The 21903-nt window shown below is 39.1% G+C and overlaps 1 protein-coding gene across 1 annotated transcript in view; it reads right to left on the bottom strand.

The window, feature by feature from the left end:
• The window catches only part of ccser1 (coiled-coil serine-rich protein 1), a 127194-nt gene that overhangs the window by 87933 nt on the left and 17358 nt on the right, over window positions 1-21903 (bottom strand). Inside the window, exons 5-6 of the mRNA XM_083912846.1 lie at window positions 18989-19079; window positions 16570-16675 (exon numbers count right to left, since the gene is read on the bottom strand). Coding sequence (XP_083768972.1) covers window positions 16570-16675; window positions 18989-19079 — 197 coding nt within the window. The remainder of the gene's footprint in view (window positions 1-16569; window positions 16676-18988; window positions 19080-21903) is intronic.

Below are 21903 nucleotides of genomic sequence, written 5' to 3' on the forward strand. Positions count from 1 at the left end.
TGTAGAGACAGTACAGCAGGATATCTGTGTGACATAAAGAGCTAACTATGCAGATTGTGTTTAACTGAACAACGCAAAAATAGACTTGTAGTGTAAAATAAGAAAACTGGGGGTCGGTTCTAGAAGCATAGATCATAAACAGTTTTAACATTGCTTACCATTTATATACAGACGATAGTCAACTTTGTTTCTCATTTAAACCCAGCAAGGTTTAAATTAAAAAAAATGCTGTAAACTAAGAATGCTTTCAAGAATGGAAGTGTTAATAGTTTCTTTTCATCAATTATCAACATGCAGTGACTGAAGGGAAGAGAAACCTAAATCAAATCAATATTTGGTGTGACCACTCTTTGCCTTCAAAACAGCATATATTCTTCTGGGTACACTTGCACACAGTTTTTGAAGGAACTCAGCTCGTAGATTGTTCCAAGCATCTTGGAGAACTGACCAAAGATCTTCTGTGGATGTAGCCTGCCTCAAATCCTTCTGTCTTTTCATGCAATCCCAGACAGACTGGATGATGTTGAGATCAGGGCTCTGTGGGAGCCAGACCCTTACTTCCAGGACTTACTGTTCTTCATTACACTGAAGATAGTTCTTAATGACATTGGCCGTATGTTTGGGCTCGTTGTCCTGCTGCAGAACACATTTGGGGCTAATCACACACCTTCCTGATGGTATTGCATGATGGAGAAGTATCTGCCTGTATTTCTCAGCATTGAGGAAACTATTAATCCTGACCAAATATCCAACCCAATTTTCAGAAATGCATACCCAAACTTGCAAGGAACCTCCACCCTGCTTCACGGTTTCCTGCAGACACATTAATGTACCGCTCTTCAGCCCATTTCCAATAAACTGCCTTCTGCTACGTACAAATATTTCCAATTTTGACTCATCAGTCCAGAGACCATGCTGCCATTCTTCTGTAGCCCAGTTCCTATGTTTTTGTGCATAGTTGAGTCACTTGGCCTTGTTTCCACGTCGAGGATTTGTCTTTTTGGCCACACCTCTTTCATGAAGACCACTTCTGGCCAGACTCCACAGGACAGTAGATGGGTGTACCTGGGTCCCACAGGTTTCTGCCAGTTCTGAGCTGATGGCAGTGCTGGACATCTTCTGATTTCGAAGGGAAATAAGCTTGACGTGTCTTTCATCTGCTGCACTCAGTTTCCTTGGCCGATCACTGTGACTACGATCCGCACTGTTGCCCGTTTCTTTCTTCTTCTTCTTCAGTCTGCTTTGGAATCTGTGTTTGGAGAGACTTTGCTGATGGAGTTTATCTACCTTGTGTCTTGTTGCTGTGCTCAGTCTTGCCATGGTGTATGACCTGTGACATGAAACTGTCTTCCACAACCTCACCTCAGTAGCCTAAAACTTTGAACAGTGGTGTACGTTTTGGGCATTTAACCTTTGAAACATAAGTCTCAGAAATAAATTTTCCTGGATTCTGTGTGTCCAGACGAATCTATCCATTTACTGTAAGCCACAGCCATTTGCATCTTGATTTTCTGCCATTTTGAATTATGTCCAAAAGAGTTTTTTCACTACTACCTCTGGACCAAGCCGGAAAAGGTTATTTTTCATATTTTTGATGTTCCATACAGTTTTGCTTAAATGCTGTGAGTAGGGTTTGTATTACAAAACATGTCATCATTCCTAGCAATTTCTGTTACTGCAACAATATTTGGTGGACATGTGTATGTATGATGTTTGAGTGGCCATGGCAAATTTGGTGGCGCTGTAGCAACATCATCCATACAAACTATAAAGGATGGAAACTCTGTTTATGTATGTATGGCTGTCCTTCACATATCTCAAGAACTGTTCAGTCAATCAACTTTCCACTTGGCAGGTGTATTGCTGAGAATCCAAGGGAGTCCAGCAGTGAAGTGGATTTGATGAGTGTTTATCAAGACCACTGCAGGCAGCCCTTCCAGGGGCCAAGCAATCAGCCCTCCGTGAACAGGGACGCATTCTGAGCGGTCACAGGCTCCAAACTGCTGTGATACTTTGTTAGAAGTATAAAATAGGGACTGTATATTCAACCTTCTTTATAACATAAAGTTGAGCTGAGATATACCAAACCCCTGTCCAAAAACCACAAAGACAACAAGCAAGTTACCAGTCAGAATATCTAGAAAAGGAGGAGAGGGGAGGGATGGCAGTAAAGAGAGGCTGGCATAGACACAGAAACAAGGTTCTCTTCATCATCAAGAGACACCATTCACTTCGACTGTTCAATAGGGAGGTGAGAGGAAATTAGATGCCTTTAGTCCCATTTGACCCGAAAAATGACCAAGTAAACAGTGACAGAGAGCATTAAGTCAGACAAATTCCACAGGAAAAATGTTCTTTGAGCAAAACATGACCATATCACTAAAATATCGATCAACACAAGCCACTCAAAAGACTTCTCACTGAAAAGGTCGGACTGAATTGCTCCATTCCACCCTTCTTTCTTCTTTTTAATATAATCCATTCACCCTCTGTATGTCTACCTCTCCTTATCAGTTTCCTTCTCTTCCTCAATCCTCAACCTTCTACCACTCTTTCCAAGCTCCCCTCTCTCCCTCTCGTATCCATCCCCAACCAAGCACTCGTCTTGTCTATACAGCTCTCCCCTTGCCCTTTCGTCTGTTTTTTCCCCTATCACTCTGACAACCACTACACTACACTGATGCAGTATCAAAGCTCACCCCCCTCCCAGGGATTCTACTTTGCACCTCAGACAATTGTCGATGAAGCCTGCAGTCTTTTGAGAACAGGTGAGCTCTGACTGTCCAGAAACGAGTGGTGTTTTTTTTCACCCTTAAACTGTAGTCACCGTAGCTTTTGTTCCTGCCTGGCAGCTCCATTTAATTCTATGTTGCTCAACCCTGCTTTCGACGCTGTATGATTTGATCTTAAAAAAAAAAAAAGCAGTGTTTTCATTATATACCTTGAGCTGCGGCTGCAAAATCATTGCAGCTGCTGCTTCATAGTTTTCTGAAAATCATGACAACCGAATAAATGAGGCAGAGTGAAAAACAAGAACGAGAGCCTCAACAGCTGTGTTCCTGTGGAAGCTGCGCTCCTGCAGGTCTTGGGAAATATGACAGGTACAGCAGCTGGGATAATAGCGTTATGGAGCACTACATTTCTTGAATTTACTGTTGATCAGACCATAAATGAGACAAGAACTAGCAAGATAGCGCAGATTGCAGTCCCTGTGCCACAATCCCTGCCACTAGAAGACTGCTTCCCTGGGAGGAGAGCAGGCTGCAGCTCAGGAGATAGACCTTCAGTAAGTGGTTTTAGCAATGCAGAATCAGCCAGCTCAAACCCCAGCACCACATGGGTCTAACCAGAAAGTTCACTGATCTGATGGTGAGTCAAGGCAGTCCAGGATCAACAAACTTCTGTTAACCCTAACCATATGATCAGTCATGCACTCTTCTCTCTAAAAGCCTCTGTGTGGTGCCAATATAAGTTAGTGTTACTGTTTCATGTGACTAGAAGTAGAATATTTCTGGTGGGCTGTAAATGTGTTTTAATGTAGAGAATTATTTAAAGAATGGGAACATCACTAAATCTCACCTTTACAGTCGGTTTCCTTTGTCATGCTATCTGTAATGGCAGGGATGGCATTAAGTGACGATTTTATTTTGCTGCTTTTTCACATAATCAGCTAACCTTATCTCCTATCCTCTAGGAATAACATTCATCTACAACTCACTTGCTGTAGCATGTTATTGTATATCCTGGCAATATATAAAGTGACTTCAGAAGTAGTCCATGTAGTGCAAGGCATAGTAAGGGTGTAACATTTAGGAAGATGTATGGGCGCACACACTCAAGACAAGAAACACCAAGTTTCAGGTCCTGTCTCATTCTGTATGGGAAGTCAGTTTTTACATTTGCAATATTGGCTTAAAAATCCCAAATTAAGCATGTGTTATCATCATAGTAATAAAACATTAAATGAAACACTGGCAGTTTATCTACAACAAATATTTGGACCTGCAATCTCCCTTCAAGAATTTCAGCAGAATAAAAAGAGCAGGATACCTGTTAAACTGAATGAAACCGAGGTTTCAGTGAGCATGTAACACAACTGAGAACCAAGCAACTACTTTAATGACAGCAGCATTGGCAGAGACTGCCAGTATTGTGTTTCAGGCATAAAGGGGTGGGTGTGTGTGTGTGTGTGTGTGTGTGTGTGTGTGTGTGTGTGTGTGTGTGTGTGTGTGTGTGTGTGTGTGTGTGTGTGTGTGTGTGTGTGTGTGTGTGTGTGTGTGTGTGTGTATTTTTGATTGCACTTTACAGAGAAGACAAAGTCCTTTTCCAGCTAAGCACAAGTCGCATCTGCAGGTTATTACCTCACACATACATGAAATGATACACACACACACACACACAGAGTTGAAGACAAGTCTGTTCAGCGATGATAGATGTTATACAGGCAGGGAGGCCGTTCCTCTACTCAGGGTCATCTGTCTTAACACTGTCATGAGCCGATAGCCCGCCACGCTCACTCTATTTCTCTTTTTTTACAGCTTACACACACACACACACACACACACACACACACACACACACACACACACACACACACACACACACACACACACACACACACACACACACACACACACACACACACACACACACACACACACACACACACACACACACACACACACACACACACACACACACACACACACACACACACACACACACACACACACACACACACACACACACACACACACACACACACACACACATACAATATTTAACCTAGGCAAGAGCAGGGAACAAGACTACTTTGTGATAGGTAAATAGATATTCCTAATTTGAATTTATAAAGATGTAGTTAACACCAGCTAGTGGCTGAAACCAGTACTGCGTAACCATGTCAGTGTGAAACTAATTACAACTGAATACATGAATTAAAGTGCAATTCATTATTTTCAGATATTTCTATCTTTTTAGATAATTTACAAATAGGAAAGAAAAAGTACACAGGGCAGGTGTGAAAAATGCCCCCTCATTTAACATTGTATTCTTATTTTTCTTTTACCTGTCCTCACAACACATTTTCTCTTCTATTCTCCTCTCACATTTTCTTTTTTTCTTGCCCCTCTCCTCTCCTTTCCTGTTGTCACCTCTTTGTTCCTATATTGTTTTTTTCTCCCTTAAAACTCCTCTCCATCCTCCTGACTCACCCCTCTCCCCTCAGAAGCCATTTCTCAATAGCAGCGTTAGAAGCGATCCATTTCGCCAACCTGAAAAAGCCAATTATCTGCCTTTTTATGACTTTCATTATTTTACCACTCACACAGTGTTTTATTACTGGGCTGTTGGCTCCCAGCACTGACAAATACCTGCCCATCCACACAGAGCCAAATACGAAGAGACACACATTCATATATGCACGCTTAAGATGTCTAGGTTTATATAATGTTCAGTTAGCGCATGAAATGACTAATAATGACTGCAAGTCAAATAAATTATGATTGATTGAAGTACATTATCTTTAGCAGCAGTTAGGGTGGTTGGGCTGAACCCTTGTCAATCTGCAATATGAAGACTACATTGTCTTAGGAATAATAACAGTAAAAGACACTTTAACACCGAGACACAGCTAGAAAGGCAGTCAGTCTCTTATGCCAACTTTTCTCTCATAAAATTTTTTACTGACAACAAGGAACATATTTATGGAGACAATCTGGTATGTGTGTGCGTCATGTGTGCACTTTTTATGCATGCACTAGTGAAGTATAACAGCTATTGGAGAATGATCGCCCTATTTGTCACTCCTTTCCATCTGACAGACACAGTGTGCTCATCTGCATTCAGCACCTGAGGCTACGGATGTTTAATGCTGCCATTAAACTCATCTCCGACATAAAGTGCATCTGTGACTAAAGAGTGAACACAAGCCAAGCTCCAGGCAATGAATCTAATGGTGAATTTGAGTCTTCGGACCGAGAAAGGGAGTGAGTATAAAACAAATTTAATAGGGCAGGGGTAACTTTCTGATTAACCTAATTGTCCTCTCTGCTTTACTTTGCACTCTGCACTTGTTTTGCAAGACGTCTGTGCCGTCTTTACTTTACCCCCGTCTCTCACTCTATTTTTTACTCTCTGACCTAGTATCAATGACATTCTGACACTGTTCACTCATCCACCACCTTAGTATCTGTGAGTATCATAATGTTAATTCCATACAAAAAAGAACCAGTTATCAGAACGCAGCAGTTGCACTAATTACTATCAAAAGTTCTTGTTGCTTGGAGAGATCTATTTAATATTGGTCCCATGTGTCACATTACATTTTCCTATTTCAGAGAATACCACTAAGCCACATTTCCTAAAATGTTATCCTGTATTGAAGACTTAAAGCGATATTCCACTAGAGTACAACAGTCTCACTTTTAAGCATTAAAAGCCCTCTACGAGTTCACAAAGTCCAATGTGAAGAGAGAGTTCTCGAGGAAATCTGAGACGTCTTTTGTGTTGTGCAAGCATAGGGTTTCTTCTACTGTTATTTAATGATGTTTGTTTCCCTAACTCTGTCTGTTTACAATCTGAATAATGATAATTGACTAAAAGAAGCACGAATACCAAAGGTGACAATAGATTACAAAAGCAACCACTGGTTGAATAAGCTTGATTTTTTTATAAACTCAAATCAAAAACTGCATGCAAATCCCCCCACCCAAAGGGAATTATTATTTGTAAGGCACATTAAACGCTGATCTATTCTATTCATTACTTGAGGACATGCTAATTTTACGCTATTTATTCGCTATGATTATAAAAGACCAGAATTTCAATAACCTTTTAATGTGCTGTGATTGTGTTTATTCAAGAAACCTCAGCCTCATTATACTTTGCCTGACCCTGCAGCTATTAGACGCTTAGTGCAAAGTGCAAAAGCTCAGGTGAGACTTGCAGTAACACTATGAAAATCTATATTAAGGATCAACCAATTATTGGCCACTGAGGGCTACTGTGCCTCTGACGGTCAAAGCTGTTCTGGTGTGTCGGCAGAGCTGTGTGTCAAACCAGATTTGGCTGAAGTTGCAATAAACATCACAATCCTCTAAGCTAAAGTTGCACAAAGACCCAGGGTTTCCACTAGTAACGTTTTGCCGTCACTGGATAAGAAACAAACCTGGGAGTTCAGTTCTATGAATACGAAAATCTGCAGGCAAGTGATGTGACCCATAACCAGATTATAATAGTTTATAAAAATGCAGCATAGTGAAGATACAGCCGTTTCTACAACCTACATACGGTAGATAACACGGACATGTCGATGCACGTTCAGCCTGCCTTGGACCTGTGTATACGAGTTAGCCATCAGTCTTGGTTAGTAGAAACTTCAGTCTGCAGTGTAGTTCATACACTTACACTGATAAACCAGAGAATTGTATAGTACCCTCTCTCCCCCCTCTCTTTCTGAATGGATGTACTAAAGAAAATATCTGAGTGCAGTAAAACTTCTCTTTTGCAGCATTTTATTTAACATGTGCTTTAAGGCATTTGAATGTAAAAGTTTTGTGTTGGAGTTTGTGTAATTATAAGAAACACTAAGAGTTACATTTTTTTTAAAAATGTATTACAACTGAAAATACGGTAATAGTTATTGGCCTCCTTGATTACTAATAATCAGGTTCATATCCGCCCTGAAAAAAACACATTGGTCACTCCCTAAGCTATAAAGGGTAGTATAGTATGTATGATATTGTATTTTTAGTTTAAATTGATAATCTGTTTTCAGTTGTAAGTAGATAAGGTTATACTGTAAATCTAAACTAGAGCTGTCTAACAGTGTGACAAGGGGCTCACATTTTTACAGGATGCATCACAAATGTTTCTTTTCTGTAACAAACAGTGAAGAGAAAACACGAGGGTGTATCTGTACACGTAAGTGTACTGCACATTTACAGTCTGGGTTTTCGCTAAACAGACAAGCACAGCATGTAGCTAATGCTTTATGATGACGGCCTGCAACAACATTCACAACATCAAAATGAATTAAAATGTTTTCTCTCTCTTTTTTATCTCATTTGCTCTCGTCACTGTCAGGCTGCCCAATTTCCTTTCAGAGAGACAAACATATTGTTTAAGCTCAGTCATACTTCAGATTTGTCATTTTGAAGTGCCATTGTTGTTGTTACCATCATGACAAAATAATAGCACTGATTTACAATGGTTTCAATTCTAAGTTATTCAGTAGTGGTACACATGAAGCTATAGCACATGTCAATCGGGAAGACTATTCTTCTCCATGCCAAGGCCTGTTTTATTTTTGATGCATCCTGCCATTCACTCCTCTCAAACATACTGTCACTCATCATTCTTTGCTGTCATTGACCGGGGCTGTCAATCATGCCATCAGTTGTTTTCATTAGCTGATCAGATCTATCTACAATAGCAAAGTGACACACCTACATTGTTAGCCTATCATCTTGCTGTTGCCACTGTTTAAATATGATTCTTTCTCTGCCTTTAGTACGTCCATGCTGCAGTTATACGGATGTATCTTTCTGATGCTCAGGGCAGACGCCACACAATAACAAATTTCCCTGTTGAATCTAAGCACCAAATACTTTCTGCCAATACTTAATAATCCCATATATGTTATAATAAACAATTGTCTTTTCTTCATTCACTTGTCTCTCCTAATTTAAATCATTTACAAGACGGTGACCCATTTTTCACCACTTTATTCCAACAGACTCTGCAATTCATGTCAAATGTTCACACATTTCTCTGCATCTCTGCATTATGACCTTTTAGTCTTCATGTTTTCTGAGTTGGTGCACACAAAGATCATTTCCTGTTCAAAATCACCTGCATAAGCTGATTCTGATTAAATGAAAGGGAAATGTGCCAACGTAACAGCAATAAGCTTCTATAATCCAAGATATTAAATGCACATATGCTCCCCATCCATTATATCGTTTAAAAACTGTTCCCATGGAAATACTGAAATATTCTTTGAATATACAGTATGTAAACTGTTGAGACATTGATGAGCAGGATAGGAAGACATTATGAGTTGCCTAAGTAGGTATCACACATGAAGGCTATAATGACAGCAAGTGGAATATTGCTTCACTTATTTACCATCTTACACATGTTCACAAGGGAATCTAAGTATGATCTATCTTTCTGTATAAAGGAAAGTTCACCAGTGATGGGGAAAGCTGGACTCTGTCAAAGTACAAAAGCACACCTCTAATTAACAAATTGTATCTCTTTTGTTTAATATGCACACAAACAAAATGTAAGGAAAGTAAACGTAAAGACATGTAAAAACAATACTTGACTGTTTCAGGTGGAGTTACATACTATAGCTGTTTCTTGATAAACAAAAGTGTATCCATCAGCCTGGCACTTCTGTGTCAGCTCAATGGATTCCCAAATATGGTCAGTGAGCAAGTTTTAGCTTTGGTCTCTTAACAGGCAAAATGGCACCAAACCTTGCAACATTACTGAGACAACAAGACTTCAGGATGTTGTGCACAGTCGCTGTAACCGGCTGTTGTTTGCCAAGAAATAACTACAGCATGTAACTCCCCCGTTATTGTTTTTAAATCTCTGTTTTGAGCCAGGCTTGCTGTCTCCCCCAGCTTCCAGTCTTTATTCTAAGCTAGGATAAACATCTCTCCACTTGGGGCTTAGATATGAGATTGATATTGATCTTACTGCATCTTACTCTCATAAAGAAAGCATAAAGGTACATCTTCAAAGTTTACATATTCCTTTAAACTTGCCACTTACTTAGCTAGAAACTAATTTCATTGGATGCTCAGGCTCAAAAAGACAAGGTTTCATGGTTTTCTCTTCCAGAGCAATTTGGTGCTGTTGATACTAGCTGCCACAGACAGCTTCTAAGCCCAAACATGAATAAGGGCAGTTATATCAGCAACCAATTCTCATGGGACGTATTCAGTGTCTGCTAAGTATGTTTTCTTTGTCAGTAATAGTAGAAAGAATGTGTTTGAGAAAGCAACAAACAGGGTGGGAAACATCTCAATTTATCACTGCAGAATACGAAAATGTTATCATTTCGCTGTACATTTTGTTAGAACCATGCTCTAATCTCAGCATGCTAGATCAAAAATATGTAGCCCACAAAAAAGATAAGAAAAGGAGAGTAGAGTAGAGGCAGACAATGCATTAAGAGCCAAAATAAATCCTCCATATGCAACAAAATTACATTAAAGTTCAAGAAAACAAACATCCATGCCATGTCCTACTATCTGATAACAAAGGGGTAAGTGAATAACACTTCAATGATTCATTTCATTTCTCGAACAGATGACTATGTAATGGAAAGCAAAGGAACAACTTATTCATTGCCAACCAAATGTTTTTTTCTGTGATACAAATCAGAACAACAAGTTCCCACTCAAAGCAAGGGGGGAAAAATGGAAGCCAACACTAAGTAGTCCCCCTGTGTTAAACATTTAATAAAGTGATAAAAATTAGAAGCTAAACAACAGCAATGCATTACAAGACTACAGGATTTTTTATTTATAATTTACCATTTTTGGCCTATTAGGTAGGTCTGGAAAAAAAAAATCAGCTTAACAGCATACAGCTTTTCCACTGAGGCTTCTGAAGAGCACAATGCTTAAGTATTAGCAGCAGTCTGTGGGCACGGTCTGTGAAAATAATAATATCCCCTTGGAAAGAATGAATTAGGAACATAGAAAAATAGCCAATAGATTTCCTTTGATATATAATGTAAAAGGGTGCAAAAACTTCATGTAATAAACTTGACAAAATGAATATAAGATAAAAGACACAGTTTTGTCACTACTCGTTGAATTAATAAATTCCTTCATCATTATATTCCAGCAAATTGAACCAAGAGGGAGGAAAATCTACCCTGTATTCCCTCGTACTCTCTCTGTACTCTGTGTGTCAGAAAATCATGCTGCAGTGCATTTTATCTGTCCCCAGCTCCACTCCAAGGCTCAGCTGGATTCGTTATGCTTGTCTATTTTTTATAAATGTGCATGTGTGCATGTTAGTGAATGTTTGTAAGTATGCGACTTGCTGTAGGAGGAGACACACGTGTCATTTTTTGCTGACTATATTAAGTCAGGTGGGATTAGACAACAACTTGGCTGATATACTTTATGAATCATATTACACATTAACGAGATTTGTACCTCTGTTTATGTGTGTATGTGGGCAAATTCTAAATAATCATGGATTACATGTATCTGTGGGAGACAGCTGAGAGTATATCACTATGCACCATATCCCTGAATGTTAGAGGAGGGTGTCTTTTTGAATCACAAGGCATCTTCTATAAACTTCTCTTTGCTGCTCAGCGCTGTTAAACTACCCAAATGACAAGTATGAGTATACTATCTGTCTTACACTCTCCCTCTCCCTTGAGGACTATGACAAGTTTAATTTAAGACCTGGTTAATTCTGTTGCAATGGCTCTTCCTTATAGACATACAATTTATCTGTAGGATCTGTTAAATGAGTCTCAACCGTGTGATGTAGTGCATTTTAGGAATATAAACAGGAGAAACAATATATTAACTTTGAAGTATTTAATTAAGTTGTCTTTGGGTAGAATTAGGACCTTTCCACAAATGTAGACATTTTTCTAATAAGCCGTATTATGCCAATGCAAGAACATGTGAATATTATAGCTGTAGATTAATCCTTAAATCAGAAGTGGAGATTTGGGAATTGAGACGTTCATGAGTGCTCACTGCATATTGGCAGACAATGACACCTCTGAGTGTTTGCATGTCCTCTCCTCAGATTACCTGCCTTCTGCATAGTAATCAACGGCAATGAGAATAGAAGAGGGAAAAGAAAAGAAGGTAAGAGGAACACTCAACAGGCAGACTACAGTTACCATAGCAACTGGCAAGCTATACCACAACCATCAAAATTCTATTTACTCTGTCTCTTTTTCTATAGGAGAGACGAGGGAGGGGTCTACGTCTGAACACAAGACATTTAGATATCTCACAAACAATTAAATATTCAGTATTGACTTTCTAATAAGCCCTCCACCCCCCTTTTCCAGCAACCAAAAGCCACTGAGCACACTCATTATTGTCATGCGGTGAAGATGGGCAATGTTATCTAGAGTAAGTGCAGCTACTGGCGAAAGTGCACCGAAGAGGGCTTTATGTAACAAAGCACATGAACCGAGGCCAAAAAAAGTATTTTTCTTCTTCTGTCAATATGAAGCCCTGTATGACACCATACATGTGGTGTTATCAGCATATTAATATGAAATGCAAGCATGGGAAAACTAAAAGAAGCTTCCATGTTAAAAGTTCATTAGAGAGCAACACTGCACTACTCTCTGCTAAAATAAATACAACCTGTATCAGATTTATACCAAAACTTCTAAAAACTGTCTTGTTCTATGAAGCTACTACAAAGCTATTTCAGTGGAAACATCTAGAGCTGCAAGAATTGGTCAACTAATTAATTTGTCGATTGATGGAAAATTCATCCGCAACTATTTTAATATACAAATGATTATTCAAGTCAGTTTTTAAGCAAAAATGCAACAAATACAATTGCTGGTTCTAGCTCTACTCTCTTTCTGCTTTTCTTGATCTTCTATGACAGTAAACTGAATACTTTTGGGTTTTGGACTGTTGGTTTGACAAAATATGACATGTGAAGAGGTCACCTGTGAAATTTTAACAGACATTTCTTACTATTTCAACACTTAGTTAATAAATTAATCTAGAAAACAATTAGAAGATTAATGGATGTATCTAAAGTGGCCTCACTTAACCTCAGAATCTACTCTCCCTGTATTCTCACTCTCTTAGCTGTCAGTGATTTAGAACTATTGTATGTTGTGTCTCTACTGACTGATCCCTGTTCACCAGCGACTGTCCAGCATGTGCGAGGTGATGGGGGTGACATTGTGACTCCATATTTATTTGCCCTATATTCAAGTGAAAATAAGGCAAAAGACTCTGATTGTGGTTTCCAGTCTTCCTTTTCTCCCCAACTCTCCTTCCATCTCCCCTTCTCTGTCATCTCTACACCTACAATATGCACTTACAAACAAATGTAAACTAATATTTAGCATATGCTGTGTGACTGAAATGTATAATTATGACTCTGTGTAACTCAAATCACAGGACAACTTGTGTTCTGTAAACGTCATGCCAGCTGTGCTGTTGCACTATCTGTATTTAAACTCTAGAGAATCTGACCTTGGGGGCACTCTTCCTGACGGGAGCCATTTGTGCAGGCATCTTGAAGACGGCTCCCTTGCAAGGAAATTATTTGGAAATAAACTCACACGGAGAAGCCTATGTTATTGTTTCTTCATCTTTCTTGATTGACCTTTATTGACTAATTTTCCCACTACAACTGCTATAGCTTTGCACATCAAAGAGGTATGCATGCAAGACTGTATGTGTGTGTGTGTGTGTGTTTGTGTGTTTGTGTGTTTGTGTGTGTGTGTGTGTGTGTGTGTGTGTGTGTGTGTGTGTGTGTGTGTGTGTGTGTGTGTGTGTGTGTGTGTGTGTGTGTAAAGCAGATGTTCTGTGCAGCCTGTCAGACAGCCAGCACGATCCGGCAGCTGATACTCTCTTTAGACAGGCTGACTGACTGACTGACAGGTGTGTGTGTGTGTGTGTGTGTGTGTGTGTGTGTGTGTGTGTGTGTGTGTGTGTGTGTGTGTTTGGCGGGGAATGTGTGCGTGTGTTGGTGTTTTCTTGTGTGTGAATAGATGCCATCTTGCTTTGCCTCCAGCAAATCAATGTCCCCTTAGGGAACATGGAACCTGAGACAAAGAGCGAGAGAAACTGAGAGAGAATGAGTAAGCCCTGGGCCAACACATTTTGCTCTCTTTCCCCTCTCCAAATCTCAGCTTATTCACTCACAGACTTTATACATTTTCTAGTAAAATGTGTGTGAAATGTTCTGTAAGAAGAACTGCAGATGTCGAACTATCACAGTGGGAAATTAACACATGCCAGCAGCCTTGTGTTGATCAGGGTCGATCCAGAGTCGAAAATGATCAAAACATGATTTACTGGTATGTTATCCCAGTAAATCTGAGTCTGAAAATGTATTTAAGTCTCAAATGTGTGATTTGTTATCAAACTGTAGCCGCTCTTTCCATCCAGTAATTTTTTGGAGTTACTCTGCTGCTCTGCACTTCAGCTACAAAAACAGCTCCCTTGCTGTGGAGAAGTTATTCAAACACACACTTCCTCCTAAGCCCACTTTAACAGTATTTGTGCTACTGACAGTCAGACATTGACATGATATATCACTGTCTCACTGTCAGTAGCACACACACCCTGTTAAATCCTGTGAAGTGTCTACAGTTTTGGAGGCCATTCTCAAGAGTTTTGAGTCATTCTCAAGTAAAAGGTTCAAAACTTTAGTGCAGACTTCTGGGTTTTTATAAAGGTAGCATAAAAGAAGAACTAGGTCAATACTCTGGCATACCATGATTTAAATTTGAATTTTCTGCATATTTACATGCTAGCAGCTTAGCTCTGGGGATTGAAATGTCAATCTGTCTGTCAGATTGATGCACTGGTGCACTTGTGATGCATTGATATTTTTTTCAGACACCATTATTGGGTCATCAACAATATCAACATTTTCATTTGTCCAATACTTTGGTGTATGGATAAATATCTGTCAAGCTAACGACATTTCCAACAGACCAAGCTCTACTTGGCATTTAGTGCTAATTAGCATATGTTAGCATGCTAAGACGCTAAACAAAAATGGGAATTTAGTAAATCTCAAAAACATAATACCTGCTACATATCAGCATGTTGGCATTGCCATTGTGAGCAGCGTGTGCCCAAGTACAGCCTCACAGAGCTACTAGCATGGCTAACACTAAGGGTCAGTTTTGTTTAAATATATGTCTAAAACTGAATGGTCATTTCAAAGCTTAATAATGTTAGGACATTTGAAGCATTTGAAGCTACAAAGCAAATACCCCTATTCACTCATCCATCCATTTATTAATCTCCTTGGTCTGCTAAAGGGATACTATATGACTAACTGACTTCAGACAAAGGACATTTCAGCCTTCACCTTGTATTCAGAGAGAAATAATGCTAATATTTGTGTGTGTGTGTGTGTGTGTGTGTGTGTGTGTGTGTGTGTGTGTGTGTGTGTGTGTGTGTGTGTGTGTGTGTGTGTGTGTGTGTGTGTGTGTGTGTGTGTGTGTGTGTGTGTGTGTGTGTGTGTGTATATGGACATGAATACTGCTCCAGTAATTTCGAGGCAAGTGTGACTTGAGGACAAATGAAACAACCAATGAACTGTCTGATAAAAACCTTGGATGAGTTGAAAAGGTTGATTCCCAGTTTGCATGATTAACTGACAGTCTAGACAGAGAAAATGTCTTTCTATTCAGCGCAACATTCAAAGACTGTTAGAAGCCTGACAAAAACCCTCCTCAGAAAAAAAGAAACCAAGGCTAAGACCAATGTCTCAATGGCGTAGTATAAATCCTTCAACTTCTACTTCAAAACCACTCACACAAGTTGACCGGCACCGTTCATGCGGACAAAGAAGCTCATTGGCAGTTTATTTAGGGGAGAAAATGAACAGACGGATACATTTTCTCTATGGGTTCGAGCAGATATAAAATAAATTTAACCAGGGTGTAGATAGAGGAGCACTGAGAGTATAATCATCTGCTGACTTGTCAGACCCATCACCAGACAATACCACTGGTGATACAATCCTTTTATTACACACTGGCTCCATAAAACCAAATAAGCCCTCTTTGGAGCTGCTCTATGTGTACATATGCACCTTTGTGCAGATTTGTGGTGTGGGCATGAATTTCTCTGTGTGCCCACCAAGACCTATCTTGATCGGAAAAAAACAGAAAACTCTGTTCTCATTCAGCCGTCGGCTACAGGGAGAAAAAGGAAAACATAAAAAGAGCTTGCATATTCATTCGAAGAGAATCTATTTATTTATTTAGCCTCCATCTTTCTGTGCTAGAGTCCCGTCTCATCTCCAAGGGAGGAAAGACATAAAACATGTTACAAATTTACGAGGAGTATTCAAGATCAGCAATTTCTGGAGTAGACAATAACACTCTCCCTGTCTCGCTGTGTCTCTCAAGTGGCAATGAAGTGTGTGGTGTGAAAAAGCTATATTGTAGTATAATGAAGATATACTGTAGAGAGGATAAATGCCACTGTGAACAAGTGAGCATCAAAACTGTTTCTTGAGCTACCCATATGTAATTGATGTAGTGCAATGTAATTGAATGCTGTTTTAGACCAGCCAATACTTACGGTCAAAACAATACAGCCTTTTCTGTTCATGATTGTGGAGCCTATACATACACATATACACTTTTTTAATTACTATTTGTCTTAATTTGCTTTGTTATAGTGGAAAACAACTATGCTCAAAAGTCCCTCATATTTACACTGATAACACTTCTGCATTTTCTTCACATTTTCCCCATATCTGTATAGGGAGAGCACACAACACGGTATATTAATTCCAATATATTATTATTTATATAATATTATTATTATTATTCATATTTACCTCTGATTGTTTTCCTTCCCTGGGATTCGATCTACAGATGGGTCCATGGGGGAGGGAAGCAGGTTGAGACAGGAAGCCAGGGACTGGCTGGAGTCTTCTCTGGACACTATGTACACACCCAAACACACATATAGTCATTATATCACAATGCTTTTCTAATCTCAGCTGTCACCAAGGCACCCAACCTGACCACAACATATTTTAATCATCAAAAATAACAACTCTCTACTAACAACTCCTCCAGAATTAAATTAGAGCTATAAAACACCAGTCAAATCACCAAGTAGCTTAAGAAAATGCAGTAGTGACTGGTTTGAGTAATAACTAACGGTTGATTTAAAGTCTTTTAATGGCACATTTGACAGAGCAATTTGGAAAAGTCTAGAATTAAAACTGGTGGTGAAGCCAGGATGTGGCATTTCTTCATGTCTTTGTAAAGGTGCTGCTGTCTCTCTCTTTCTGTCCCTGTCTGATTCCACAGGGCATGAGTCACAGTTGGATTAGGGACACAAAGTCCTGCAGCGGAATACTGTTGGCCATAAATTGCTGTGAAACTGCTTGCTTTTTAATAAAGGCTTCAACAAGCCACCTGAGAGAGGCAAAAAAAAGAAAGTGCCAATGAGCGTGTGTGGGTGTGCAGGATGGGTGTGTGTCTAGTCATGTGTGTCTGAAATGATATCTTTATATGTACGAGTGCATGTTTCTTGCCTCTCTGCTTTGTGTATATTGCCTGAATAAGTGTGTGCAGGTGTGTGTCAGTGCTTAAATTGATTGTGTGGAAGAACCTTACTCTCCCATCGCCAGCACAAAGTCTTAGTCCTTTGACTTTATGAGAACAATTCATCAAACCTTTAATTTCATGCTACAGTCTGCAAACCATTAGGTCTAATGACTAAGCATGCACGCTTGTGTGTTAGTAAGTGTATTAATGATGGTGCCTTCTTTTGCTCTGCACCAGCCAGTGCCTTCAGAAGTATTTTAAACCCACCCTTCCTCCCAAATCTATCCAACCATAAGCACAGGAAATGCAGTTTATTATGGCTGAAGCTCCGGATGTAATCTTCACTCCACAGTGCTGCTGAGTATATCACTTTATCTGACTGCAACTGTAATATTCTGCGAGTCTGGGACTTAAATGGACGTAGTCTAGATGTAGATGAATTTAACCTCACATACTATATATATATATATATATATATATATATATATATATATATATATATATATATATACGGTATATAGTTTGACTCTAGAGTCAAAGCTAGATGTGCGCACACATAACATGATGAAAGCAGAGCTGAGAGTAAATGTACCCTGTCTCAAACATGTAGTCCCTGTATCTGAAGCTCATGTATAATACTGTACACCAACTGTCCAAATCGATGTATTAATTTTAAGTCTTTGCAGTTTAATGTGTTAATATTAAGAAAATATTTGCAATCTGAATCATTATCAATGGTGAAAGTATTTGCAAAAGCTTGTAATTTGTCTAATTACCATCATGCTCCTGCAAGAAAGTATTATATAAGAATAGTGCTTGCAAATGTGAGTACAACTACTCACAACAGCAAAACAGCAAATTCCTTCTAAAGACACAAATTTGTTCACAAATGTAAACAGATATTGAATTAAGTCCTGATAAGCACATTCACATGTGTTGTGGTTACAGCAATTTACCACACTCACAGTTTCCATGTGTTATATGAAAGGCTGCTAGGATTACTGAGGCACTCGATGCTGCACTATGGCAGGCCATAAACAAAAATTCTCCACTGACAGTCGCTTGTCAACCATGATGCATGTCAGGAGGTGTGTGACTGAAACAACAAAGGAGATGAATCGCTATAAATGAGGCAGCTACATCGGAGTCGTGGCACATGTCAAACAACCAGGGAGAGTCGTGTTTTACTGTAAGGTGATGAAGTAGCGGTGGCATAATAAGGAAAGAGAGACAAGGAGTGAAGAGAAGAGAATGAGAGAGAGAGAGAGAGAGAGAGAGAGAGAGAGAGAGAGAGAGAGAGAGAGAGAGAGAGAAAGTGAAGAGGAGGTGAAGAGAGGAAAAGCGAATAAGAGGGGAAAATAATTAGTGTCAATGAGGAAATAAGAGCAGCAGTCTTGAAGAGAGTGGTAAATAGCAAGCAAGAGTGTGCATGTGATAGATCTTCTCTCTTGATTTCTCTCTTTCTAGAGAAACAGCTACACAATATTTTTGAGAAATGTGTCTAGGAATAAAAAAGTAACAGACCAGCTGTGGATAGTGCTGAATTATGAATTTGACTTTAACCCTATACCGTACCTATACAGTTAAGTGTGAAAAAGTGAGCTGGTGCATCATCTGTAACTTCGCATAGCCTGGCGTATGCCTCACCCATGCACTAGCCATACTAGAGGTATAATGAAGTGGAAAAAATTAAATTACCATGTCGATGTCGTTGATCATCAGAAAGGTCCAGGTCTAACATAAGATCATCTTCATCCAGCTCTGACGAACCAAGATTGTTTAAAACATCCTGAAAAGAAAAGGCAAAACTCCTTCAAATAAACAATTTAAAATAATAATCATTAATAATAATTATATTCATAATTATATTATCAATGTAGGTTGTTCTGTATTCCAAATAGAGAAAACAGTACTTGAAAAATTTAAATGTTTGGTCTAAACAAGTCATTATGATGAATAGTTTTAATACAATTTTAGAAAGAGACTCAAGAATATCCAACAGGTTCGGCAAACCCTGAGGAACAAAAACTATAAAATACTAATTACAAATAGGGCTAAAATATGACAACATTAAAGAGAACTATGAAATGATTTTCACCAAGATAATCCAAGTGGCTCAAAAAATCCAGGAAACACTTCATTTATTCAACATAAGCAATAATAACAATGTGATTTTATTTGGGAATGGGATTTATTTCACTTTGCCTGCACTTCACAGGATATGTAGTCTCTCATCACTGCATGCTAAAGGACTAAATACTACCGCACCTGTTATATGGGCACCATTTGGGTTCAGTTTGAGAAAGAAAGAAATGTGCTAAATCAGGCTGTAGTTTTGTGCAATATTTGTTAGCATCCCCAGTCCTTCACAAGCGGAAAATATCTGCTGGACAAGAAAAACTTTGCATACCTACAATATTTCTCTCCATGACAAAGAGAGGCATATCATTACTTCATAGTATTAACAACCCAAATCTCTCAATGCATTTGTCCTGTGTCATTAACTTGATTTTGTAGGCTCTGGAAATAAATCTAACAAACTGAGCCTTAACAGTCATGAATCTATGAAGCCCCCCTGGTGACATTGGCTAAAAAAAAAAAAGGAAAAAAAAGAAATGCGTGACCACGCATTACTATCTCATGGCCACAAAATAATAATGTGTGGCCATTAGATTATTCACCTTCAGTAGCAGGATGGTTATCCATATGGAGCTGTCAGTGATGCTGTTTATTATTCACTAATAAAGGTAGTTATAGTCTGCCTGAGGATGTCATTGACAGGTTCGAGGATGCTGGCATGCCGTTTTCGAGACATTTGCTGACCAGAGATAAGTTCTTATGGCCACAGTCCTACCATTACTATTGTAGTTGGAAATCACAAAGTGGTCCTGTCATAGCAGATTAGCTGTCACCATTGAGTGAACAGGGTTTTTCCCGGTTATGTATTGATGAACTTCACCAACAACCTATGAGATCCGGGGTGGCCACTCGGGTGGCTAAAATCCCCATTGTCTCCCAGGTCCTTCCAGCTGCCACGCATGTGTATGTGTGTGTGTGTGTGTGTGTATTTTCTTCCATGAAAGATCTTCAGTTTAAATAAACTCAAACACCAGCCACTGAGCTACAGCCACATGACTATAGAGTCACATTTCCCCACTCAATGTCCATTAGAAAATCTTCACATGTAATCTTTCAGTAAATGCTCCCAAGTTGTTGGTATTGTTATGAGGTATAATGATGCCTGGTGCTTCTTTTTGGTTGAATTCCATTTCAAAAGTCAATACTGCCATCTGATGGTCATCAGAGGAAAAGTTGCAGTTACAAGCGCACACACACACACACACACACACACACACACACACACACACACACACACACACACACACACACACACACACACACACACACACACACACACACACACACACACACACACACACACACACACACACACACACACACACACACACACACACACACACACACACACACACACACACACACACACACACACACACACACACACACACACGATGAAATACTCCAAATGCCAACATGGCAGGTTCCTTCCAATTACTCTTGATCAAAAAGCACCATGGCAATACCAAGGTCAAATATTTGCAGATGATTTTGCATACTTCATTTAGACAGTATACCATGTAGGTGCTTTATAGACCTAAAGCAAAAATTAATGTGCACCACAACAGTTTTTCTTTTTTAATCTCCTACAGTAAACTGAATTGTCCCAATGCAGCAAATCTTAGCAGTCTCATAACTTCACAAGGCTGAAATAACTAATTATTCCCTATAAGTAGTGCCTGGTTCTGAATACATTTTATCGCCTGAAAAACAACCTTTTAGACCGGATTTTCAAAATGAAAATAAGTAGGCGATGTTTTGTACAGGCCTTAAGTGCAATTAATATTGTCTGAAAGAGCTTGTCTGAACTATTGTGCACAAATGAAAAATGTAAACCAAAGCAAATAACAGTCTATTAAGTATCAGCAGATGCAGAGGGATTTGAAAATTCAATAGCCAGCTCTATTCAGATCTCATCTCTGTTGTTTGGACATAAACAACCTCACAGCCACACTTTGTATTGATCTCCTCCCATCTGACTATAAGAGCCTCAGCCTTAGTGTCATACCTTACTATTCAACCACGCCTCTGTATGTATGTGTATGTGTATGCCAGTGTGTATGTGTATGTTTGTGTGAGTGAGGGTGTGCATGAAAGAAGAATTTCCAAACAGCTAAATCAATTAAATAGTTTCCCAGGCTACACCTGCATGGAGCCATTGTGGTCTGTTTACTGTATGAATGTGTAAACTGTTTTTTTCACCGGATGCTTTGGCAGTTAACATCAGAAAAAGACACATTTCAGGCATTACAGCTAATAGAAAAAGGTATTGGAAAAGAAATGAAGACCCTTACTGTGTAATACTACTGCAGTTCACGCAGACTTCATTTAAAGCTAAATTACCCATTTTAATGTGCCCCTCTAACCAAAAAAATGTATTAATATGATTTTACAACTCAGAGATGTCACCTTTTTACCTCGCTTATGTGATTTGGGTGAGTGTAATCCTTGACTTAATAGATATAATGTCCGAT

This window comes from Echiichthys vipera, assembly GCF_963691815.1.
Source record: "Echiichthys vipera genome assembly, chromosome: 4".
Lineage (NCBI taxonomy): Eukaryota > Metazoa > Chordata > Actinopteri > Perciformes > Trachinidae > Echiichthys > Echiichthys vipera.